Source organism: Gouania willdenowi, chromosome 6 (genome assembly GCF_900634775.1).
Source record: "Gouania willdenowi chromosome 6, fGouWil2.1, whole genome shotgun sequence".
NCBI lineage: Eukaryota > Metazoa > Chordata > Actinopteri > Blenniiformes > Gobiesocidae > Gouania > Gouania willdenowi.
In genome coordinates this window covers 23,044,694-23,071,427 of record NC_041049.1, presented here as the reverse complement: position 1 = coordinate 23,071,427, position 26,734 = coordinate 23,044,694, and the positions used below count along the sequence as shown (strand labels likewise).

Genomic DNA, 26,734 nt, shown 5'->3' with positions numbered 1-26,734 from the left:
GTCACGGCAGATTTTCAGTTCTTCTTGTTTTAGACCAAATATTTACATTCTGTGATGATGAAATCCAGACGGAAGCAATGTGAGTCAAAGTAACAAAAGTTTATTAAAACAAAATAAATCAAAACAAGTGAGCACAATGGACTTCTCTGAGCAGAGAGGTACGAAAGCTTGTGCCAATAATCTAAAAACATACTATGTCATTTATAATGTTCTAAGCTAGAGGGAGGAGAGGAGAAAAAAAGAAGAAAGAGTGAGGAGGATGAAAAATGAGGATGGCAAGGGATGAGGATGGGCTATCTTGTCTGTGTGTGTGTGTGTGTGTGTGTGTGTGTGTGTGTGTGTGCGCTTGAGGCGTCTTTCTATCTTAACTATTTTGGCTATGTATGTGTACAACCTTGGAGTCCGGTACCAAACTGGAACAGTATCTCCATGTATGGGTGTGCTATCTATGTGACTCACGGGGCAGAGAGACATGGGACAGGTCATCAGGAGAACATAGGAGAAAAACTTACAATTTGATAATACACAAGCACACAACCTTAATGAATCACTACACATTAGGACACAATTGTAAAAACAATGGAAAATCCCTATAAAGACCTTCTTGAATAAGTAAAAACCTTCACAGATTGTTCTCACTGTGCATTTTGGGGCATGTGTATGATAGTAAAACATTAATCATATTCTTGATGATTGGAGGTTTTGGGTGGATGTTGTGTGGGAGTTGATGAGCAAGGACCATCTCCCAGGCATCGATCAGATGAACATTCATACCTTTGAACAACGCTCTCAGAACCTTGTCATGCTTTAGTGAGAACCATTCACTTTTGGTTACTGCATCAAATAATGTTGTCATTTCTTGGGGGGTTCCAGTTTTTAGCACCACTATAGTGTCAGGAGCTCTTGCTAACAATCTCCTTATTGCACTGCGAATGCTCATCAGCCGCCGGATGTAGATTTTTAGAGGAAAACTGGTGAAGTGTATCCAGACACCAATAAGTACAACAGTAGAAGCTCCTCCACTGACACTATCAAGTTCGTTGGCAACGTAATGCAAATCTTGGATCTGTACATTCCTAAATCGAATAGGTGGACCGTGGCACCAGTATGTCAACAGGATGTTGTTTTTTCTGTTCTTTGAAGTGTGGCGGCCAATCATCTTGTTGTCTAAAATAAATACAAGAAAATATTTAACTGTAGACCAAGTATTACAAGGGTTTTAGGAGATGCACTTACTTGGTAGAGCTTTATTGAGGTAAGCAAAACACTGCCTGATGGTGGAGTCTCCATACATGTGAACCACCTTTCCTTTCAGACATTGAACCATGGCTGCAGTGTCAAACTCCTGAACTTCAGTAATGCCAAGAGATTTCCACACACCCTTATAATAGAATCCTGAGGCTGCAGTCTTCACATTGTTACTCCTCAGCATTACTGGGCCTAGTACAAATTAGATATTGTTGAACAGGCATTAATGGAGAAAACCTGTATTATTCAGTTTTAGGCCATTGTTAATTAGAAGCAGATATCTAACAGCAGTTGTTCTTTCTACAATGAATTATTATTTTCAAGGGCAAATCTATTTTTTCATTATTTTACACAATAAAGTGAGCTACATTTTTAAAGTTGCACTTAGTTGTGAATAAAGATACGAGACTTATGGAAGTCAGGACATAGTGCTGCCTATTTATGTTGATGATCAATAGATCCCTTTAATAACTCAAAAGGGCAGGTTTGTCAGATAAAGAAGCATGCCTGTGTATCCTTAACCTTTATCTAAAAAATATTATGAAAAAACAATATTTTCTTGAATTTAAGGACAGGCCTTGGTTACATTCATGAAATTAATATTTTTGAAGATTATATATGTGTATATGTATATACAGTATTCTTGGAATAAAAAGGAAATGATAACCTAAAGAAGAATCAGCCAAGAAAGCAATCTGGCAAACAGGTGAGTACACAAATAATTTTGAACATCATACTAATACCAAAAAGTCAAAAGTCAGATATTAGAGACATTGTTTACAGACTATTTGTTGGACATTGTGCTGAGGACACACAAGTTGCTTGTACGAATTGTAACTGAGAAGAACTTTAGCTGTTTGACACGGGCAGAGACTGCATTGTTTCTTTTGGTGTCAGGCTGATGTTTGTCATCTTGTTGTGGACCTGGAAGTTTAGTTTAATCCCAGCCTTCTTCCTGGCTGTGTGAATAGGAACCAGCAACCTGGGATTTGCTACCCTTACCCGAATGTGAGGAATCACCAGGGTCCCTCCAACATCAGTCAGAAAGAGATGCTGTCTATGAATTTTGCAACCCAGATTACAAATGCAGCTACAACACCAACATCCATACATCATGTAATACCTCCATCTTGGTGGTATTGTATATCTGGTTTTGGAGCATCACCTTCAACATTTGTGTCGTGGTGCATGGTTGAGAGTGCCAAGACAGCTTTGTTTGGCTTTGACACATAGATGACGGTGGTAACCTGATTCCTTAATCCAATGGATTTCTCGGTTGTTTGCAGCTCTCATGACATCAGAAATGTATGGCTTATTAGAGCAAACAGTCCAAAATATGTCAGTCCATCTTCAGCCAGTTCAACAGAAGTAAAAAAATGATCTGCTGTGATATTCCGACCACTACGTCTGATTGGTGCCACCAGTTCCTTCACTACTCGAACTCCCTGTCCAACGTCACGTGCTTTGCCGGGCTGCCTGCCTAGATACAAATCAGCTTTCAGTGTTTCAGTAGGTAGCTTGTATCAGTGTCACACCACCACCATATCTTGATGCCATAGTTGGGAGGCTTAGACAAAATGTACTGTAGAAATCCACACCCCCACAAAAAGCCACACAAAGATCCATCAAGGTAAAAAAGTATATAGTACTCTACAATGGTATAATGCACTTCAGTGTCTGAGTAGCTGTGTAGTGTGCACGTCTACCATTGTTAGCCAACGTCTACCATTGTTACCATTGATAGCCAACATTCACTCCGAAATAACATAACACAAACACAAAGATCAACAAATTATTTGGTTAGGGTCCAATCAGACAATTACATTGTCTGTTTAACAAAGTTAAACAGACATGTTTCCTGAGGGGCAAATTTTACTAGACAAAAAAAAAAAAAAAAATTGTGTGATGTACATGCTGTGAATGTTAGAAAACTGATGGGATCCAACTGGAGCAATTGAATCAGAGAGGTGCTTCTCAACTTTAATAAAAAGCTTTCCTTAGCAATACAAGATCACCTCAATGCTCTGGCTATGCTCTCAACAGAGAGAAAGAAACTACATCAGACAATCCTGTTATCAACACCAGAGGCATTGAGAAATTTGTCACTCAGAAAGACAGACAAGCAAAGTTCCTGTACAAACAAGAAAAGTCATTTATCCACTCACTCATATTATACAATTATCTTAGAAATACAAACGTACCCTTCTTTTCTTTACTCACTCACAAACTGTTTATTTATATAGATTCAGCTGATTAAACCCTTTGATTGTTGTATTTGTTTCCATTCCTTTTTAAAGCATGCATGGAGCATTATACAATTGAGATAAACTATCACTGTTAAATTGTAGTTTTCTTCTGACTGTTAAAATGAATTCCTATACTGGACTAGGGAGAGAAATGGCGTCTGCCACTTCCCAAGCAAAGATTGTGATAAACGAATCATGAGAATGTGCACACTGGTGCGCTAACTCTGAACCTGGCGCATGGACACTTTGGAGACGTGGGAAAATGACGATGCCAATGGTGAATTTGAAGCAATTAATATTAATCTTATACATTTAAGATTAAACAAAGCTTAAACAAAGATTAAACAAAGCTTCTCAAACAAAGATCCCTCTGCAGTGTGGAAAAGCCTGCATGAAGTTACCAACTATAGGAAACCCTCCCCCCACCCTACTGGTAACAAAAGACTAGCTAGAGACCTGAACAGCTCCTACTGCAGGTTTTCACACCCACCCCCAGCTCATTAGCATCAGCCCATCACCTGGACTCTGCCCTTCCTGCTCCCCCTACTTCCCCCCCTACCTCTCCCTCTGCCCCCCGACCTGCCCTGAAGATCAATGAAAGAGATGTGTGCCAGCTTTTCAAAAAATAAAAGATCAAAAAGGCTCCAGGACCAGACGGAGTATCTCCCTCCTGCCTGAAAGCCTGTGCTGAGCAGCTGGCTCCCATCTTCACACGGATCTTCAACACATCACTGGAGCTGTGTGAAGTACCTTCCTGCTTCAAAAGTTCCAGCATCATCCCAGTCCCCAAGAAACCTGCCATCACAGGACTTAATGACTATCGACCCATTGCTCTGACGTCTGTAGTCATGAAGTCCTTTGAGAGGCTGGTTCTGAGCCACCTGAAAAAGATCACAGGACCCCTGCTGGACCCCCTGCAGTTTGCCTATCGGGCAAACAGGTCTGTCGAGGATGCAGTCAACATTGGTCTGAACTACATCCTGCACCACCTCGACTCCCCAGGGACCTACGCTAGGATCCTGTTGGTGGATTTCAGCTCTGCATTCAACACCATCATCCCGGACATCCTTCACCAGAAACTCACCCAGCTCACAGTGCCGGCCTCCACCTGTCAGTGGATCACCAACTTCCTGACTGACAGGAAGCAGCAAGTAAGGCTGGGAGCATCACATCAAGCACCCGGTCACTCAGCACTGGCGCCCCTCAGGGGTGTGTTCTCTCCCCACTGCTATTCTCCCTCTACACCAATGACTGCACCTCAGGGGACCCCTCTGTGAAACTCCTGAAGTTTGCAGATGACACCACCGTCATCGGTCTCATCCGGGACGGGGACGAGTCTGCCTTCAGACGGGAGGTGGAACAGCTGGCTCTTTGGTGCAGTCAGAACCATCTGGAACTGAACCCGTTCAAGACCTGTGGAGATGACAGTGGACTTCAGAAGAAATCCCCCCCCACTCCCCCCCCTTACCATTTTAAATAGGGAATTGGCTACCGTGGACTCCTTCAGGTTCTTGGGATCCACAATCTCACAGGACCTGAAGTGGACCTCCCACATAGACTCAACCAGGAAAAAGGCACAGCAGAGGATGTACTTCCTGCGTCAGCTGAGGAAGTTCAACCTGCCCCAGGAGCTGCTGATCATGTTCTACACCTCCATCATTCAATCTGTTCTGTGCACCTCCATCACTGTCTGGTTTGGATCTTCAACCAAACTAGACAGACACAGACTACAAAGGATAGTCAGGACTGCAGAAAAGATCATTGGTGTTGATCTGCCCTCCATCCAAGTCTTATACCTGTCCAGGGTCAGGAAACGGGCAGGTAACATCACTGCAGACCCCTCTCACCCTGCACACAATCTGTTTAAACTCCTCCCCTCTGGCAGACGCTACAGATCACTGTACGCCAAAACAACCCGCCATAAAAACAGTTTCTTCCCCCAGGCTGTCACTCTGATCAACACTAAACAGTCAAAGAGTGTCAGTCCTGTTTCTGTGGAAAAACCCTGGAACCAAACATAACAACCCTGGATCAATCTGACACTGAGAATGTTCATGTACATACCTTTAATTTAAATGTTCTCCTGCACTACTTATCAATGCTCTACTGCACTATTTTCCTTTTATTATTATTATATTTTATTATTATCTTTCTTTTCTATTATTTTTTTCCTTCTTTTTATCTTATTTTTTTTAATTTTGTATTTGTTTATTTTTTTTATACTATTATTATTATTATTATTATTATTATTATTATTATTATTATTATTATTATTATTATTATTATCATCTTGTTATTTGCACATTCTAGTCTAACTACTGTTTATATTTATACTTATGTTTATACTTATTATCATCTCTTCTAGTTGATTGTTTATTATTGAATGTTTCACTATTGGAGAGAGCACAGTTGACCGAGTCAAATTCCTTGTGTGTACAACATACACTTGGCCAATGAAGATGATTCTGATTCTGATTCTGATTAATGTGCTCACATATCAGAGTTATAGATCCACATAATCATACCCAAGCCTCCTCTGTTATTTATGTAAAAAGTGAGACATCAGGTCATGTATTTAAATGCTCATATTAGGGTTCTGAGTGAAAACGAATGCTTGAACTGGTCCGTAGTCTTGTTTCCGGCAGCTGAGCAGCAGCAAAATTCATAGCTGAGCATGTAGCAAAAATTATTTACTAAACAGGAACTACTACTTCTGAGAAATACACAATACTTCATTTCACACCAAAGTCTGTCATTTAACATCTGATTCTGGCACTGAGGTAATCATCTACTCCTTTTTTTTATTGTTGGCTCAACTGGAAAGCTAAGTAGCCAGCTAACTAGCTACACGTAGCAAGCTAACTAGGAGAAGAATGGCTCTTTTTCCAACAGACTACAGCAGCCTACTACAAAAGATTACTGAACTGGAGACTACAGTGTGAGGAATACAAGTAAACATAGAGGTAAATAGACTCTGTGGATATGGGAATGAAACGAATGTGCTGCTGTTTCAAAAGAGCGAAGAGGATAAAGCTAACTCGCTACCAGCCGGGGCAGACAAAGCCATCAGAGCTAAGGAGGATCCTGTTCCCGTCATTAGGCCAACAGGTTCCTGAATCACTCTCGGAGCTAAGCCTAAGAGAAAGTCATGTCCCCCTTCAAAGGCTAACAGGTCGAGCAAAGCGTCCTGATATCAGTAATGAAACGGACTGGCCTGCACTTCCTTCCCAGACCGCAGCCTAGACTTTAATTCCCTTGTTTGCTCAGACACAGATGTGGACATCTGTTAAAGGCAGAAGTATCACCAAATCAAAAACCCAGTTTTATGTAGAACTAGACAATCGATTTGCCCCACTGCCTAATGACAAAGGATCCTGCTCTAATGAGGGCAATACACAACCTTCTGGAACTGAGGACTGAAAGCGCTTCAGGAAAACAAAAGCTACATGGTAAGCCAAAGCTTCAACCTCACACACTGATAGTGGGAGACGTTTCTGTTAAAGATGCTCAGAAGACATCCAGCAGCAATGTGAAAGTAAATGCTTAACTAATGACAGTATCAGACCTGGCTGACAAAATCTTGCATATTGAGGTGGATGTTGTGATTCATTTTGGATTAAATGATTTAGCCAAGGAGGAGTCCGAGGTGTTGAAGCAGAAGTTCACCCATCTGTTAAAAACTGTGAGCTGTTTGCAGCTTAAAGTGTTAATCAGTGGCCCGATACCTCGAGTCCGCAAAGGAGATCTGAAATTTTTAAGGATTTACTTTCTGAATACATTTTTGTCTTTGGCTTGTGGGGCCTCAGGATCTCGTCACAGTAATTCTGTGCATTAAAAATGCCATCTTTAAAATGCACCTTTGTTTTGTTGTCAATAACATACACCTGCCCATACCATAACTCCACCGTGGCGATCCACAACGTGGACCACTCACCGACACACACAAACTGTCTGCCATCTGCCCTGAACAGTGAAATAGGGATTCTCTCCAACGTGCCAGATGCTATCGAATGTGAGCATTTGCCCACTCAAGTCGGTAACGACGACAAACCCCAATGAGGATGACAAGCAAGCAGATGAGCTTCCCTGAGGCGGTTTCTGACACTTAGTGCAGAAATTATTTGGTTATTCAAACCGATTGTTGCAGCAGCTGTCCAGGTAGGTGGTCTCAGACGATCATGGAGGTGAACATGCTGGATGTGGAGGTCTTGGGCTAATGTGGTTAGTGGTGGTCGGTGGTTGTGAGGCCAGTTGGATGTACTGCCAAATTCTCTGAAACGCCTTTGGGGACGGCTTATGGTAGAGAAATAAACATTTAATTCACGGGCAACAGCTCTGGTGGACATTCCTGCTGTCAGCATGCCAACTGAACGCTCCCTCAGGACTTATGACATTTGTGGCATTGTGCTGTGTGATTAAACTGAACATTTTTAGAGTGGCCTTATATTATGGCCAACCTATGGCACACCTGTGCAATAATCATGATGTCTAATCAGCATCTTGATATACCACACCTGTGAGGTGGGATGGATTATCTCTGCAAAGGAGAAGTGCTCACTAACACAGATTTAAACAGATTTGTGAACAATATTTGTGAGAAATAGGTATTTTGTGTATATAGAAAATGTTTAAGATCTTTGAGTTCAGCTCATAAAAAATGGAAGCAAAAACAAAAGTGTTACGTTTAAATTTTTGTCCAGTGTATTTTACTTCAGTCACACTGCTATCAGTCCTGATAAAGACAAAGGACAACATGTACCATTGGAGAACAATACAACAAGGAAAAAACATGGCGTCGATGTGCTTCCATCAAGAAATCAAAATTGCCAAAAGAAAGAAATCAACCCACCCCCCACATCTCAAGACCCATTTGCTTCACCCCAAAATTCACCTACTTCCACCTAATTCAGTTTCTCTCCTACCCCTGCCTTCTTGGATTGAGCTGGTACTTGCTAGCACAAGATTGACACCCCACCCTTTACGTCACCATGATTCCATCTTCTCTCCCCGAAAAAAAACAATCAGCACCACCCATCCCTCCTTGACAATACCAGGCCCAGGAACCGTCTTCTCCTCAGGCTGATAAGAGCATGATCCAAACAGCCAGCTGTGTTCAGCTTTGAGCGACATATCTCTGATGTGTGCTGGTTCCGGACTGCAAGATATATTTTTGTAGGAACAACCAGAAAAAGTCAGGGCCTTACAGAATTAATGCAGCTTCTTTAATTCCTGTGGTGACAGGTAACAGGTAAAATTGTTCAATTAAAGAGAAACAAAAAGCTTAATAGAGAAAATGATGTGATTACTATAACATTTCATATAAAGTGTCCACCAGTGTCTCCAGTAAAGCTCTTCTTAACGTTAGATCTCTTGTTAACAAATTACTAATAATTATATTATTTTGACACATCACTTGGACTTTTTACTTTTTAATAAAATGTGGTTAAATGATGGTATCAGCAGTGTTTGGACTAACGCGTTATTAAGTAATGCTTTACAGTAATTATGATACTTTTGTGGTAACGAGTACTGTAATAATTACTTTGTCAAAATCATTAACGCATTTATCATTACTGTGATTTGAACAGGCTAGTTACTTGTTGCTTCACGTGTATAATTCAGTGTAGCAGCACTAAGGTGTCTGCAGGCAAATCCCCTCCATCTGACAGGTACACGCACCCCAGGTCTGCTCCAGCTGTCTTCAATTTAAACATTATTTTTTTAATAAATGTTCATGTGAAAGGGTTTTTTCATTAGAATGAGTTGGACGCCACTGCTGCTTTGCTTCACGTCGCTGCTTTGCTTGCCTGCACCATTTACCTGTGGAACCGAGTGTGAGTTCATCTGCCCTTTTTCGTAATCCTGTTCTGTGGGACTGGCCTTCCCGTGATTCGTTTCCCGATCCTACCTCCCCCGACTCGCCGCAAGGCCTTGACTCACCTCTTAAAGTAGTAACCAATCATCTCATGGTTAATCTCTCAACCGCTGCCTCTCGGATTATTTTACGGTACCTCGGTACGGTCAGACTAACGAACCCGGAACTCAACCTTACTGTTTACTTGATTAATTTCTCCACGACTGTGTCCTGTATTTCACCAACACGGAGTGGTTTAAAAATGTGAACTATAAAGCCATCTCTCTCTACATTTGTTCCCGTCACACAACAGAAAATGTCAATCGCCGTTAATGCTTGTCAGATGCACTGTATGTCCAAAGTATATTTTGTTTCTGTAGTGATGAGGAAAGCTGTTGATTCCATACTAGGTATCAGAAATTTTGACTGGTTATTGACGAGCTGTTACCTGTCTTTCTTTGATACACTGTGATGGAAGAAGATCCAACAGCCAGAATAGGAGTTTTCATGTTAATTTTTCTGAAAGATACAAAATATAAATATTTCAATTGGCAATCAAATTATTACAAAACCACAAAACTTAGGAACAGCATTCTATAGCAGCTGTGAAACTGTTATTAAGCGCTTTTCATACATAAAAATGCAACTCAAAGTGCTTTACAGGGTTAAACGGTAATGCTGCATGCAACACAATGGCTGCTCTGTAAAACTCCTTTAGATGGTTTTAATATATGTGACATGCCACAAGAAAAGTAGCAACAAGTCGGCCTCAGCCAAGCTAAGAAATCACTCAAAAACCTTTATTAAAATTAGGATTTCTTTTTTTTGCATAGGGAAACTAGTGTACCCTTGCAATAACAGCCACACAAAGTAATGCAGCTTTTGTTACTATCCCCCACCTGGCTGCTCAGGTAGGTGAGAAAGACTTAGACCTGATTCTTCACTGATCTACTTTGGAGACTGCTAATATTCAAATTGACATAACTTCATTAAATATTCTTTGATTCCCACAGGTACAGTATAACATTATTGGAAGCTTAACCACCCTTTCAAAACACCCCATGGCCGACTTGTTAATAGTTTTTCTCGTGGTGCCCCACGTGTACACATTCATGTTAAAATTAACTCTTTGGTTCAAAGCCAAAGCAGTTGAAATTGGTTTCCTTGAAAGCTAAGTGGTATTAAATAAAGATATGTGAATTGCCAAGGCATAATAAACAGGTTGAACTCACTCTTGGAAAAGCCGTTTCTCTTCCTTTTGGAGGTTTAGTTCAAACACCCCAAGGTCGTGATTGATTCTGTGAGTACAATTAAGTTTTGTGTTTTTAGGCTTCAGGCAGAACCATGGTTCACCTGTGCGAACATCAGTGAAGTCGCACACAGGACCCTTTGAAGGACGCAGGCAAACATTGCACTCGATTTTTTCGCTAACCGAGCCTGAGCGAAAAATGCTTCTGTAATTGATCCTGTCAGGTTCTTCACTGTTCAGCCTTTGCAGCACTGTGACAGCCTCACTGGGATGAACCAGAGTCACCTGATAATACAGAGATTCAGAGGTTTTATTTTTTGTTCAACTAATATTTCTTAAAATATAATTCTTATATATAAACTTCATTCTTGAATTTACTGCTTTATGGACAAGCTGCAACCTGAAGTTACATGATGGGATAGGTCATTGATGCTAGGCTATTAGGCTTATTTAGGATGAATTGAATGTGCTATGTGCTAAGATCCTAAAAGAAAACAACATGGTGTCAGAGTGAACATCAAGAATGACACACTTTACACTACCACTGAACTTAAGTCTGCAATGAAATTGCATGGAGAACTGGAGAACATGCGTAACGCGTTTGAGCTAGGCAGTTGACTGCGGCTACAATAGCGGCATATGAAGACTTCTTTAAAGGAACCTGGATTGTGAATGATTACATTAGGCAATAGTTCAGTTTGAGTGTGTGTATTAACAGAAATATTTATTTGGAGTGTGTTCTCAATCTGCCTTGTCTGTGTGATGTTAAGTGTTTTTTGCACTTTATTTTGATAGGCACGGAATGTGGTTCTAGATCTTGCAGAGTGTGTTCTCACTTCCTTTTGATTGTGAGTGTGACTGTTTCCATCTGAGCGGGAGGAACTTAATTTACCATGTTTCAGTGATGTTCTGATGACGTTGCCAGAACTAAGCTCTAAATAAAAACTACTTCATTGAAAGAATGAATGTGCAACAGGTTATGGGCACAGGCACAGCACGGGAGGCCAATGGTAAAATGGTAAATGGACTAGATTTATATAGAGCTTTATCACCACATTGAAGCAGTCTCAAAGCGCTTTACATATTAGCTCATTCACCCAATCACTCTCACATTCACACACCAGTGGGACAGGACTGCCATGCAAGGCGCTAGTCGACCACTGGGAGCAACTTAGGGTTCAGTGTCTTGCCCAAGGACACTCCGACACATAGTCAGGTACTGGGATCGAACCCCCAACCTCTCGATCAGAGCACGACCCTCTATCCCTGGCAATGGCACAGACTGAATCTCTTTTTCTTTTTTTTTTCTTTTTTATTGCTCTTTGTGCTCAAGCAAAAATATTCACAATGCATGTCACATGGTCTACAATACACGATCTCTTTCATCCTTACTGACCGCCAGAGGCGGTGCTTAAAGCACTGGATGTTCCATCTTGCGCATGCGCAGGTCGAGTAATTATATCAACAAAGATGGGTGATCCGGAGAGTCCATATCTACCGTTGTCGTCAGGCAATCTGTTCCTTCTATATTCTCACGATTGCTGATAACGATAGCAGGTCGGTTGTTTGCTATTCACAGCTTGTCGTTTGTAGCTTTGTAACCGTAAGGTTGTCGCCTCGAGTCTTCTCGTCCTTTAGAAGCTGCAACTCGCTGTTTTCCCTTTAAGTGGGACTGAGACACCACAGTCTGCGGCAGGTGAGTGCACTGCTTCGACTTAGTGACCAGTTTACCAGGGGCTGCCTGAGGTGGTGAGTATCGTACACTTTATTGTCATCGGTGATTTGCCTTGTGATTGTGTGCTGGTTCAGACTCGGTAGCTCCGCAGCTACGCTGCTGTTTCTCTTCAGTGATTAAACAACTAAGGTTAATCTGCTGTGTTGCTATGCTGCTTTGTTAGCACCATTGTGGTTACTCTGACCAGTGGATTTGCTTGTGTGAGGCCAACGCGGGCCTCCCGGCAAGTTGCTGCTAAGCAGCGGCCGGTGTTTTGAGTGTGCATGCTGAGCGGCTGCATTCACCTCGGCACTGCTCTCTCTCTCTCCCGCTAACGGCAGTGTGCACGCTGCAGTTTTGTCAGATGTTGCGCCAGTTAGATTCACTGGAGCAGTTTGATCACTCCAGGCCAGTGCACTCGCTGGCCTCTGAGTGAAGTTCCTTCATTGAAGCCACTGCAGCTCGGCAGTTATCAATATAACTATTATAATATAATTATTATTGATATATAATTAATATACTGTAATTATCAATATGATTATTATTTATATAATACTAATTTGTATAATTATTATTCATATATAATAATAATACAAATTAATAATATTAATTAATAGTAATGAAAAAGAATTGGAGAAGAATGGACTGCCATTTGTGTGTCTCCTGCATGCCCCCCTTCAGGCAGAGAACGGTCATAATCAGTGTCCTGCTTGCCTGGGCATTGGCCACCTAAGAGAGGGGGTGTCCGGTAATCCATGAATGAACTGCAGTTTTATGCCTCATGCACTGCAACTCTCCAGGTTGGCTGAGGCTGTGGGCAAAATAGACTTGCCCTCTGCAGGTAGAGCCACCGGCGTGCTACGCGTCCTCCAAGGCAAGGAAGGTTGATGCTCTGGCTAACAAGGTAGATGCTCAGCACCGAGTTTGTGCAGATTAAGGCCATCTTGCTTAACCTACAAAGCCCGGTGCGCTAGTCTTCGCAGCTAACCCTGTCGCAGGTCCATCTCCCACCTTCAGGAGGAGGATGCACTGTCCACGGCAGCATCACGAACTCTGACAGTTCCTTCGTTTTATGTTCATGAAAAAGGTTTATCAGTACAGGGTTCTGCCATTTGGGCTATCCCTGGAACCTCAAATATTTACCCGGTGTGTGGCAGCAGCTCTGTCACCGTTACAGGCCAGCGGAGTTTCAATACTCCCCTATCTGGACGACTGGCTAGTCATCTCCCCGACTAAGGAGCAGGTGTTGAGGGACACTGCTGCTCTCATCAGTCACGTGGGCAATCTAGGCTCTAAGGTAAATTATGCCAGGAGCAACCCAGTCAGGTTGTGAGGTACTTGGGGCTTGTGCTGGATTCCTCAGCAATGCGGGCCTCCCTCTCTCCACAGCAAGTCACCGCCATCCTAAGCCTTCTACGGTATTCAGACAATACCTCAGCTATGTATCAACCACCAGGGTGGCACCAGTTCTCTGACATGTCTGTGGGTGGCACACCAGCTTCTCACGTGAGCTTACCCCAACTTCCTGAGCCTCCGAGCAATGCATGTTCCTGGTCTCGGGAACACCGCCGCGAATCTGCTCTCCCGTCAGAAGCCTCCATCCGGAGAGTGGGGACTTCACCCAGAGGTGGTAGCTGTGCTATGGACCACATTTGGCAGAGCAGCAGTGGACCTCTTTGCTTCAGAGGCAACAACTCAATGCCCTCTCTGTTTTTTTCTGGAAAAAGAGACCAGCCCCCCCGGGCGCATACCTGCCCGGACGGCCTACTTCTTGCATTTTCTCCACTCCCCCTCATACCAGCAACGCTTCACAGGGCCCAGCAGGGTGGTCTCTGTCTGCTTCTGGTTGCCCCATGCTGCCAGGAAGACCATGGTTCCCGCTGTTGCTCAAACTCCTGCAGGGGACACTGTGGTGTCTTCCAGAGAGGAAAGATCCCCTGTCTCAGGTCAACGGACGCATATGGCACCGGAGTCCGGGTCGTCTGAAGCTGTTCTTGGGGCCCCTATAGTTGTGGACCCACTTTTGGCGTCCTGCGAGGGGGCAGTACCCCACACAATTTAAAACTGTCGAACACCATCCACCAGAGTGCTTTACGCTAACAGGTGGAAGCTATTTGTGGAGTGCTGTGACTCTCACAACGAGGTGCCAGGGAAATGTTTAGTGGTGGCAATACTGCGTTTCCTGCAGTCAATTTTTTTCTTCTTGCTGTGGCAACGGCAAAATGTGTGGGAGAGCTGCATGCTCTGTCAGTGAGCTAGGCATGTCTACGCTGGAAGGCTGATAGCTCTGGGGTGAAACTCAGGCCAAATCCTTCATTTCTGCCCAAGCGGTTGCCCCCTCATCATGTGAACCAGCCTATCAAGTTGCTGCCTTCCTTCTTTATACTGGCGGAGGTTGCTGAAGCAGTCATCCTTGAAGTGCTTCGCGCACACAAAAATGACCTTACCCACAGATGTGGGTACATTTCCGTGAAAAATAAAACTCAACCAGGCACTTTGAAAAGGTTCTGATGCTGGGAGACGGTGTAATGAAGCGTGTGGGTTACTACATCCAACAATCAAACATTTTGATTTCTCCTCTCGTAACTTCTGCATCCTGGAGCTTGGACTACAAAATAAAAGCGAGAAATAATGTGCATTGCTCGAAGTGTTGGGCCTGGAGTCGATGTCCTAATTTGGCAGTTCCGCTGACGTTATTGTTCAAAAAACGTTATAGAGAATCGAAAAATCGAAACAGATTGAAAAATATGACCAAAACAGAATATAAAGATATCAACGGAGCACCTGAAGAGATTAATTTGAACTTTTATGTGCTTCTAAACAATCTAAATATACATCAAAATGCATTTAAGGGCTAAAAAAGTGGATTTAGCATATGTCCCCTATAAGTTTTAAATCCTTGGTAAGATAATTAAACCAACAAAAACACAATTCTGGAAGGAAATAGAGATTTTAATTGTGTGGGGACAGATTAATTTAACCACCAATGTGCCGGTTAAATATGCATGCTTTATGTGTGGCAAGAAATGAGCAATTAGCATGTGTTGATCACATGATCATGTGTTATCAAATTCAAGTTACTTTTTGTAGCCTTTCAAATACATTAACTTAAGAAAATCTTCTTTATATAACATTGTGTTCATGTAAACTGAGATTTATAAGACTAAGAATTTGAAGATACAAGATACTGTTTTATTTCTTGATGTCAATTTATTTTATTTTAAACTGTTTTTAAGTTTCCATTTACATTATCAATATCAATAAAATTAAAATAAATCAAACATTATTCTATATAATTTAAACTGTATATAATTTAATACACTATTGTCTTCATTGAGAAGGTATTTTTATGGCTCCAGGAGGACTTTAATCCAGGTGAGATGAGGCAAAATGGTTCCTTTGAATGTAAAGGTTGCAGATCCCTGACCAGGGGAAGAGGGTTAGGAGACCCCACTATAAGAGCTGGACCCTCTGAATTGAATTCCATGGGGTGAAGCAATGCAGATGCTAAGTTGGTTATGCTACTGTTAAGTTAATTTAAGTACAGTCTTTCTGCAAAATAAAAACAACAGAATACATGTAACCTGTTTTTATGCTTTGCTGTTATTTAAAAAAAAAAAAAAAATGTTATGTCTTCTTTTAAAATTATATAAAATAAATTACTTAAAAGGAAACTTAAACTTAACTTAAAAGGAAAAAAAAAAATATTTATGAAACCAAAGTTTAGGACAAAATTAAAGGAGTGTTGCATTTCTGTGAAAGGGGTCTCTTTATGGAACAATCTGAGCAAGGATTTAAGAGAATGTAAAGCAAATATAAGATTTAAACATCTAATTAAAACAAGTATATTATAAAAATATAATGAACTCCTCTAAAGTACCATAATGTTGTATTGTTTTTGTTTACCCTTTTTGCATGTATGTTTTTGTTCTATAGTGTTGTTTTCTGGTTAGTTTATTTTTGGTTTCTTACGACAGAAAAATTTGACATGAATGCGTGGCTATGCTTATTTTGTAATTATTTGTTGTTGTTTTCCCATGCTGTTGTAAACTGATTATTAGTACAAAGGGGCAGATTACATAAGATTTTTATTCTTTCTGCTCCCATTCATTCAGAAGTTTGTAAACCTTTATGTTATTAAATTGATTTTTTCTTTTTTAATGACTGGAATAAATAAAAATACAAAAATACATATGACCAAACCTCATAGCCATTGTAGTGCTAATCAGAAAAGTAACAAAACTGTCAAAAAAAAAAAAAATAATGCTCCAAACTACATGAGTGAGTAATTAAATTTAGAATATTATCTACAATTCGGCTGTCTTATTTTTAAATCTAAAATAATTGTTTACTTTCGAATCGAGTGGTCAGAGCTTAGCTTTCATGCGCGGCTCGACTGGAAATTTGTAGAGTTTTCCAGATGGAGTATTGAACGGATTGCGTTCAATACCGACTCTGGTGGACCAGCGTGTTAGTGAGCAATTACACGGACAGTTACATGTATTAAACAATCGGAAACTTGTCGACAAAAGGCTGACCATAGCTGACGGTTTGAAATGATCAATTAACAGAGCTCCAGTCAAATGTTTGAGACGCTGCCGGTAGCATGCCACAGTCACAGTGGAGACTGAGTAGGAAGTGAACTTCGTGACCTAAAGGACGTTTGGGTTCACAGTTGTGGGCCCGTAAAATAAATAAATAAATGTGGGTTACTCATGGGTGCAACTCTATGAAGTTTCTCCATTGCCCGCAGAGTTTGACTTTTCTCTGTGGCAGAAGAAGCCATCAAAGTGAGTAACACATTTGTCTTTGTTTATTTTGGTTTTTTGCCCATTTTCGGAGTGATGCAAAAATTCAGAAAATTTTATGAGCCCTACGTGATGAGTTTGAACTGCGGGCCACTCTGTCATCGGACGTCCGGCCGGGCGGTCACTAATTTTTGTCCATCTTTATACTCTTTTTTTATTTAGTTTTATAATAAACCTTTTTTATAAAATCTTCAATGCCTCGCCTGGACTCCATCATTCAACCAGAGCAATAAATCATGTCTCCAAATGAGGTCAACCGCAAATTTGCCATGACATTGTCATTGTCTGACAGTAAACCTCTGAGAAAAAGTAATCAACTCAAAGGAAGTGGGATAATTATGATATTAAGAACACTTTCTCAACGTTCTGTGAATGCCGACTGATCCATTTAATTTCTATGATTTTTAAGGTTGTTCAAAAGTACACACAGGTTCATTAAAACACAATGGAACAATTGACGCATCAGAAGACAATAAATTGTAGTCTCACCTCAACTTCAGCTTGTCCTTCCCAGACCAAAGGGAACACAGCAGTGTAGCTGCCATTGAGATGATCCACCACCTGCCCGCTCACACCTGCTTGCAGATCTCGATTCTTTAGTGACGCGAGTAAGACGTCTCCTCCTGAGGTCTTGGGATAGCAGTAGTAGTCCTTTATTATGATGCTGACCTCCAGCTGATCCCCTATGTACCACTGTCCTCCTTCCCCCACCTTTGGGAGAATAGTGAAGTTGCTGCATAATGGATTACTGCTATTTTCAAAAGTATAATTAGATGTTATGGATGGAGTTTTTGGCCATGTAATGGATTTAAGTATCTTTTCTTCTTCAAGAGACTCTTTTGAAGAAATTGGTCGAAATGCACAAAAGCTCTGGTGTTCTTGTGGGATGAAGGCAGGGTTAGCAGTCTTCTGAAACTGGAAACAGAGTTATACAGTGATAGACAAAGACATATTAGAAATAGAAGGCCCCTTTTGAGTACGCAGCTCAGACCGCATGGCGCACCGAGAGGCCGAGTTTTAGAAATTATATAAAGTGTGAATAGAAGGTGGGTTCTCGGAGGAGAGTGGGGGGTACTTTTCCTCTCAGGATTGTCCCCACCTCATTGAGCACGATCAAACTTCCTTATTATTATTTTATTATTAGCACTGTGCATTAATAATCCATCAATTTTATATAGCGCTTTATCATAGACACTCAAAGTCGCTTTACAGAATTAAGGCATTATTCTTTCACTCCACACTTAGTGGTGGTAAGCTACTATTGTAGCCACAGCTGCCCTGGGGCAGACTGACGGAAGCGAGGCTGCCATAGTGCACCATCGGCCCCTCCGACCACCACCAACACTCACTCACACACTACATTCATACTAGGCAATGTAGGTGAAATGCCTTGCCCAAGGACACAATGACAGATACCACTGGGGTGACTGCCACCCCACTGTGGCACCTGGAATTCTCAGTGGTCTCCCATCCAACTACTAACCAGGCCCAGACCTGCTTAGCTTCCGAGATCTAACGGGATCGGGCAATGACAGACTGGTGTGGCCTGCATTAACCAGCCCTCTGTATGGTAAAAATGCAGCGGTTTAAAAACCTGTTTTCCCAAACACAAAAAATTAACTTCTTCCAAAAATGAAGACCTACTGGATGATTGTCAGTAGATAATCTTCAAATAATGTAGACTGATGGACAGACTTACTGCATTAACTCAGATCAATAGGACGGTTTCTGTCCAAATCTTCCTCTTTTTCATGCACTGAGATGGGCAAAGTTACAGGACCTCACGGAGCACCCACATTAAATTAGGGGGAAAAAAATATCATTTGGTTTTTTAAGTTGTTTTAAAAAAAAAAAAAAAAAAAAAATATTTCTTTAGTTTTGTACATTATTAAATGTTTGTGCAGCAGACAGAGAAGTCCATCTGCTTCAAGTTTCACTTCCTTAAATGTCACATTAAACAAGCAAAAAGCTAATTTAAATAGGACGGTCTGCACCAGTTCTGCTCGTGCACAAGTAATTGCTGCAATCTTAGTGAATTCCGCGCAGCAGGTGAGGAAACTGAAAGGATTTAGGGAACTAACTGGAATACCACCTTTTTTATCAGATCTTTGTGAATCCGCCCCTGAGTGTTTATGATAAAGCGCTATTAAAGGGCTGTGTAAATAAACAAGATTAGTGTGGATTAACTAGTGGCAGCTTCTACATTGTCATTTAATCTTGTGTCATGTAAAGTGATGTGCATCATTAACCGGTTTTGTTTGGGAACCGGTTCTTAGTCAGACGATTCTTTGGAATCACTAACAAAAACCCTTTACAATTCTGTATCGGTTGTTCCCGGGCTGTGCCACCACTGTAAACAAGCGCACCCCACTCGCAAATTTGCGATGACGTCACACACACACAAGCTACTGCTTGCACATCACTTTACATTACACGAGCTACTGCTTGTGTGTGTGTGTGTGTGTGACGTCATAGAAAAGGCTCCAAAGTTAAAGATAAATAAGTACTGTTGTTTATGGAGGTTTCCTTTATCTATGTCTGATGTGTGAGGAAAATGTTATTCGCCGCTGTTAATGCCAGAGGTGAACACACATGACTCCAGTTCGCCTCTGTGAGGAGCTGTGCAGTAAAATAAATATAGATGGTGCGCTAGCGCCCCCTCACACACGGAGGTCAAAAGCTGAATAAGTTTCACTTCTGGGCCATCCAGAAGTTTATTTCCAAATAAACATTTGGAAATGACCAAATTACTCCAAAATAACAGATACACACACTCGGGGTATTTGGAAGCCGTTGACAAAGTTTCAGGTTGAACAGGCACCATGTCGGGGAGATATTCGCTCCACACACACACACAGACCTTTTTTGCTTTTATAGATAGACTGGTACAGTGCCCGTCGGAAGTATGCATTCATGTGGGAGCTTAAGTAGAGTTGTCAATTATGGCCAAATGAGTATGTGTTTAAAGGTTGGATGTACAAAGAGGTGTACATACTCTGTAGTGTTATAAAGGGGTATATTTGAGGGTTCAATTTTCCTGGTTTAATTCTATGGGACATGTGCATGATAAATGTGTTTGTTGTTTTTTTTTTATTCACTTTTATATTTTTTTGTTTGGTGTGTTTTTTTGGAGTCGTGTATTTTTTCAGCTCTCTGTTGTGTTTTTGTGCATTTTTTGTATAATTATTGTTTTTGTTGCCATTGTCGTGTTATTCTGTAGTCATTTTGTGTATTTTTTGTGTAAATAGTTAGTTATGTGAATTTTTTGTGTATTTTGATCCATTTTCATATTTTTGTTGTATTTTTCTGTAATGTATGATTTTTGGAGTCATCATTATGTGTATTCATTGTAGTGTGATTCTATTCATTTTGTGTACTTGTATCAATAATTTTTTTAAATGATTTTTTTTTGTTTTACTAATTTAGTATATTTTTATTATAAATAAATACCGTGTGTGTTCCCGTGAAATGTTTGAGACGCTGATAACCAAACTCCATAGTGATTGTAGCACCAATCAAAAAAACAACAAAACTGCGCAAAACAAAATGTAAAGCTCCACAATACATGAGTGAGTATGTAAATTAAAGTGTTATCTACAATTCGTCTGTCTTTTTTTTAAAAACCAAAATCATTGTTTACCTTCGAACCAAGTGGTCACAGCTTAACTTCCATGTGCGGCACCACAGAGAATCTACAGTTTTCCAGATGGAGTATTGAACGGGTTGAGTTCAATACCAACTCTAATGAAACAGTGCGTTAGTGAGCAATTACACAGTTATATGGTTTAAACAATGAGAAACCTGTCGGTAAAAGACTCACCAGTGACTGACCGTTTCAAATGACGTATTGAAAGAGCTCCCGTTTTTGAGACGCGACGACAGCATGTCAGGCACAGAGATGGAGACGGAAGAAAGAGTGGACTATATATAAATATATATATATATATATTTTTTTTTATTTTTTTTTTTGGGATCACGTGGATAATAACCATGACATTAAATAACTTTTAGCACTACTAAAACGTTTTTAATATTTACTTTTTTTTTTAACCCAAACAAACTGCGACGCAGTGACATCATGAACCCGGAACCTGAAGTAGCATGCTCAATACCGCGCTCATTACCAAGAGGGCCAAAAACAGGTGCACACACTTGGGGTATTTGGAACCCATTGACTAAGTTCAGGTCGAACTCATACCACGTCTTGGAGATAGTCGCTCCACACACACACACACACACGCACGCACGCACACACGCACACACACACACACACACCTTTTTTTTCTTTTATAGATAGATAAAGTCATAAAACTGTTAGGGTTGTGGAAGTTTTTGGGCTCTCACCTGCAAATTGTTCATCCATGAAAGTATGTATAACATAACACATACAGTCAATAACAGGAGCAGGAAGCCACGTCTTGGAAGAAAAAGACTGTTGACTTTTGGTGTGCTTCTTGATTGGTTGTTCATAGTGAGTGAGGGCTGACTGCAGTGTACTTCAACCAATTCAACTGGTGCAGGACTGAAGTACACCTAAAAAAAACAAAAACAAACAGATGCTCATAAATCAATTCCCATTTATTCAGTATTACAAGTGTTGCTCTTAGGAAGTGCAATCTGATTCATACATTTAGATTAAAAAATATATTAAGTTTCTTCAGCTATTGATGCTTTTGACAACACTTAGTGGTGATGCTTGGAAACTGCTAATAATTTAAAGGTTGTGGTTATTGATACGGATATGTATGAATAGACTACCAATCTATTCATACGCAGCACCCCTCATTGGCCGGTTTAAGTGACATGATAGGTGCACCAAGTCTTGTGAGTTTTATTTTAGCTCATTTATTTTAAGCTACCCTGCTAACCATTTTATTTTAGCCCTAACCCTAACCCAGAAAATACCATAAAATGTTATTTTTTTTTCATATAAGTATTTTTAAAGGTGGATTTTGCCGTGCTAAATATGTTAAAATAAAAAATATATATGACAAAAGTGGGATTTGAACCGATCATTGAGTACAGCACCAGCAAATAATATTTTGCTCGTCAACATGAGTCAAATTCTTTGATATCTTCTTTCATATACTTGCATTGTTTAAAGAGTAAGTACACCCTAAAACTACTTTTTTTCTGTTGAATGCATATATGATTAGGAATGAAGTAATGTAGTTAATTGATCCTACTCTAATTGTTCACATTTTAGTTTAAGTATTTAAATGTAGCGTTTTAGTTGTAAAATGTGACTACCCTCTATGGCATGGGTCACCAACATGGTGCCAGAGGGCACCAGGTAGCCCGCATGGACCATGTGAGGTGCCCTCAAGATCTCTTGTCACCAATGAGCTCTACTTTCCAGGATTCAAAGGTACAGAGATAAATACATATAACAGATGTGTTTAGGCAAGGCAAGGCAAATTTATTTGTATAGCGCATTTCATACACAAGGCAACTCAATGTGCTTTACATAATAAAACATTCAATTGTTTAAAATCAATAAGAACATTTAAAATCATCAGTAAAATCAATTCAAATCATCAACAAATACATTATATCAACAACATGACCAAAAATCTCTCTCTCAATCATACGCAGTAGAGAAAAAAAGTGCCTTTAACTTTGATTTAAAAATGTTCACATTAGATGCTGATTTCAGCTCTGCTGGCAGTTTGTTCCACTTACGTATTTGCAGCATAACAACTAAAAGCAGCATCACCATGTTTACTGTGAGCTCTGGGTTCCACTATCTGACCTGTGTCCATAGATGTGAGAGACCTGCTGGGTTCATACCTGACTAACATGTCACTGATGTATTCTGGACCAAATCCATTCACAGATTTATACACCAGCAGCAGAACTTTAAAGTCTATTCTGAGGCTGACTGGGAGCCAGTGTAAAGACTTTAAAACTGGAGTAATGTGTTCTGACCTCTTTGTTCTGGTTAAGACCCGAGCTGCAGCGTTCTGAACCAGCTGTAGCTGTTTGATGCTCTTTTGGGGGATTCCTGTCAGAAGACCATTACAATAGTCCAGTCTGCTGGATATAAAAGCATGGACCAGTTTCTCCTGATCTTTCTGGGTCAATAAGCCTTTCACTCTGGAGATGTTCTTTAGGTGGTAGAAGGCTGTTTTTGTGATAGATTTGATCTGACTGCTGGATGTAAGATATGAGTCAATCAGAACACCAAGGTTTTTGACTTGGTCTTTAGCTTTAGTAAAGTAAAAGAAGAGCTTTCCTGAAATACATGTCTTACATTCACCCATATTCCTTTTATTACTTTTTAGAGGCCAGTTTCATGCACAGCTTCTTTAAACATTTTAAATGTGACAATGGCATCAAATACATTAGTTCATGTAACCTTAGTGTGTATGTTCATAATCTCAAAGCAATGCCGACTTAGGCATGTCCTATTGGGAAGAGGCCTCGTGGAAGGCCCAGGACACGCTTCGGGGACTGTGTCTCTGAGTTGTAGTGATTTACCTGCTGTTGAACTCCTTTATTCACTTTGTTCTCCACATCCGCTCTGCATCCAACTGACTCTGTTGACTCACTCCTTGGCAGGGGGAGCAAAAGGCTGCACGTCACAGTCAGTGAAACATAATCGCACGACGCAGCCTGTTTGTCTGCATGATAAGACCTCCAGTCCATGCTCACCAGAAATTCTCGTGGTGACGTGACTAAAGCACATTTAAGAACTATCTAATCTGAATTGAAGACAATTTGAGACTTTTTAAGGCCTTTTATTTGTAAAAAAAAAATATTTAACACATTTTAAGGACCATCGGTCACCCTGTTATGAGATTCATCCAATGCTATTTTGAAGTCAACACAACATATTGACTTTCGGCCAGAGCTGTTAGCGTCGGACGCCACTAAAAGTGGCGCCATCTGAGAACGCAATGCATGATGGGAAATTGTCACATTGATTCTTGTTTAGGGATGGACAGTCATCATGTGTATCAAATATGAGGCTGTTTGACCGTTGTATATGACAGTTATAGCGGTTTTTCAATTATGGCGTGCAAAATGGCGCCAGTCAATCAGTTATAAATCACTCTCAGTGAATTTGATGTGAATCCATTGAAAAGTAGCCATGATACAGCACTTAAAATATGATGGTGAAGGATTTTCCAGTGTTATCATAGGCCCCTCCCACTGATCACAGCCTGTTTTTTCTTCATCAGCGATTTGCTCTCATCTTATAAGATTCATCCAACACTATATTGAAGTCAACACGACAGATCGCCTTTCCGCTTGAGCTGTTTTTGAATGCAAAGCATGGTGGGTATCAAATATGAGGCTGTTTGACCTTTTGTGTATGACAGTTGTAGCGTTTTTTCTATTATGGCGTGCAAAATGGCGCCAGTCGAGGTGTAACATAGTTAATAAGGTCTGGATTAAATCCAGCTAAATTGTGCAACAATGACACCTGCTGTCAGAGTTAAGCAACTGCAAAGTAGGAATTGCAAGGTATTATGGGTAATCACAAGCTATTATGGGTAAACCCTTAACAGCAACGAGGGATTTATCGAAGGTAACTGCCTGCCAATGCCTCAGAAAAATTACAATTAAAGTGTTGTTAATGCACATACACAAGTAAAGATGGCTATATCTGGTTAATGGTGATAACTTGCAACAGTAATTCCGCCATGTTTTTATTAGGTAAAAGCTCTGTTTTGACCATTTAAAAGTATGCTAAAATATTGTAAGCTGACATTAGCATTTTACCATCTTCTAGGCTAGTGTATGTGCTGTAACGTTGAAGATTCATCTTTCTACTCTGTGTGTTATACTGTTGATAAAAATACCCAAAGTAACAGTCCAGCTATTTTGTTTGATATTTTTCTGTATATGTCTATGCTGTTTAAATTAAGAATGACAGTAATACTTATTTTATTACTTATTTACATTCTGTCAATATGCCTCAGTTAATTATCCACTATACGATCACAGTATGTCACCATGTCACTTTGTATATTAGAATTATATGCATTTTTCTATGATGACGTGTACCATGAACTTTAACCCCTACTTATTATTTACTGGTAGGTCATACAGCTTTGGCGCAATGTAATAAAATACTCCACTTAAGATTAGCTTTTCAGAAATGTAAGCATCCAACTTGTACGATAAATATTCGCAGAGATATGGAAAAGTTTGGTTTTTGACATTTTGACGCCAAAAAAGGTCGACTGCACATCCTTGACATTGCCCCTATGAGATGACATATGTATCATTAGTGCTGCATTAATAGCCTAGGAGGAGGTCCACGACAAAGGAATTGCGGAAAAGTTGCGGCAGAAATAGAATAACAACTCCTACGAGAACAATTGCCAAATACCATAATGCTGATTCTTACCTTAGCACAGGTTCACTGGCAGACGAAAAGTAAGTCTGACAAAAGCTCAGTGTCACCTTCTTTTTGACTACTGAAGTATTTCCTCCTCCCTTTGGAACGGTTATGCAAATTTCAACTCAAACAAAACAGCATAAATTTAATTATAGCTTCAGCTGTTGCACAGAAAAACACCCTGTCCTAAGCCTATCACACACCCTATAATGGTGTGTCACACCCAGTCTCACAGCAAATTGTGTAATCACAACATTTGTCCATGAGCAATATTGTAAGCATTTTACGTACGAAGCTCTTAAAACATAAGACGCGTCCAGTTTGCTTTTCTAAACAGACAAAGTACAGGACGGTAGCACATTAGTTTTACAGCTTACAGTTAATATATACATATAAAGTACTGATGGACAAACTGACTGATGCAATAGGTTTAACCTGAATGAGTGTCCCCTATTTAGATTTTGTGTGTATGTGTGTTTTTAATGTCCCCAAAAGTACACACACACAAACACACTGAATGTACAAATAATAGGTGAAGTCCCACCTTTCATTTCAATGGTTGCTATGGGCATTTGGGAAAAGAGTGGTTCCAGATGTGTGTAAATTTGTCATGCATAGCCAGGTATCTGTTCTTTAAGTATGTCACAATAGTGATTTGTATTAAGAGGCCTCTAACTCCTTTCCTGTCCCCTTTGTTGACAGAAAGAGACACCTGATATCAGTACACAGGTGGATGACAATGACAGTTTGAAGGTAGGGGCCTGTTTGAATTAATGATGCAATACTTTGTACAAATATGTTGGGTATATTTGGTCTGTTGGGTATTTAGTGAGTTCTATGAGTACTTATTTTGACATATTTGGTCTTTCATTGATCTTTAATCTGAGCAGGGATGGCGCTACACCGGGGCTAGGGGGCGCTATAGCCCCGTCAGGAATTTGTGTAGCCCCAGTTAAGCTCCTTGAGCAGTTTATTTAATATTTTAAAATATTTTTATTATTAATTTATTGAGTTCAAAAACATTAAAAAGTTCCAGAGTAGCCATTCTGTTCCAATCAAATCCCTGCTTGTACCCCATTCAATGGGGCTCATTGGTTAACATATACAACAGTGTGTGCGTGTGTGATGGGGATTGGAGGGGGCGGAAGAGCCTTTTTTGCGCATCAATTTAGCGTTCACTAGCAGTCCAATGCAATGTTTGTGCAGAAACTTTCCATTCATTCCTGTAGCAATCAAAACATTTTGATTGTGCTCTTTTGTACCTC

General features: G+C 40.4%; 1 protein-coding gene and 1 pseudogene across 1 annotated transcript; both read right to left on the bottom strand.

Annotated features, from left to right (window-relative positions):
* Positions 1 to 80: 80 nt before the first annotated feature.
* LOC114464805 (NXPE family member 3-like) lies at positions 81 to 25,583 on the bottom strand. The gene is made up of 7 exons (XM_028449382.1): positions 25,479 to 25,583; positions 21,464 to 21,652; positions 17,609 to 18,034; positions 10,581 to 10,882; positions 9,797 to 9,867; positions 1,237 to 1,440; positions 81 to 1,167 (listed from the first exon to the last, which is right to left on the bottom strand). Exons 2-7 carry the CDS (start codon positions 21,587 to 21,589, stop codon positions 623 to 625), a joined length of 1,674 nt encoding a protein of 557 aa, XP_028305183.1. The 5' UTR covers positions 21,590 to 21,652; positions 25,479 to 25,583; the 3' UTR covers positions 81 to 622.
* On the bottom strand, positions 18,555 to 18,673 carry LOC114466247 (uncharacterized; annotated as a pseudogene).
* Positions 25,584 to 26,734: the final 1,151 nt, after the last annotated feature.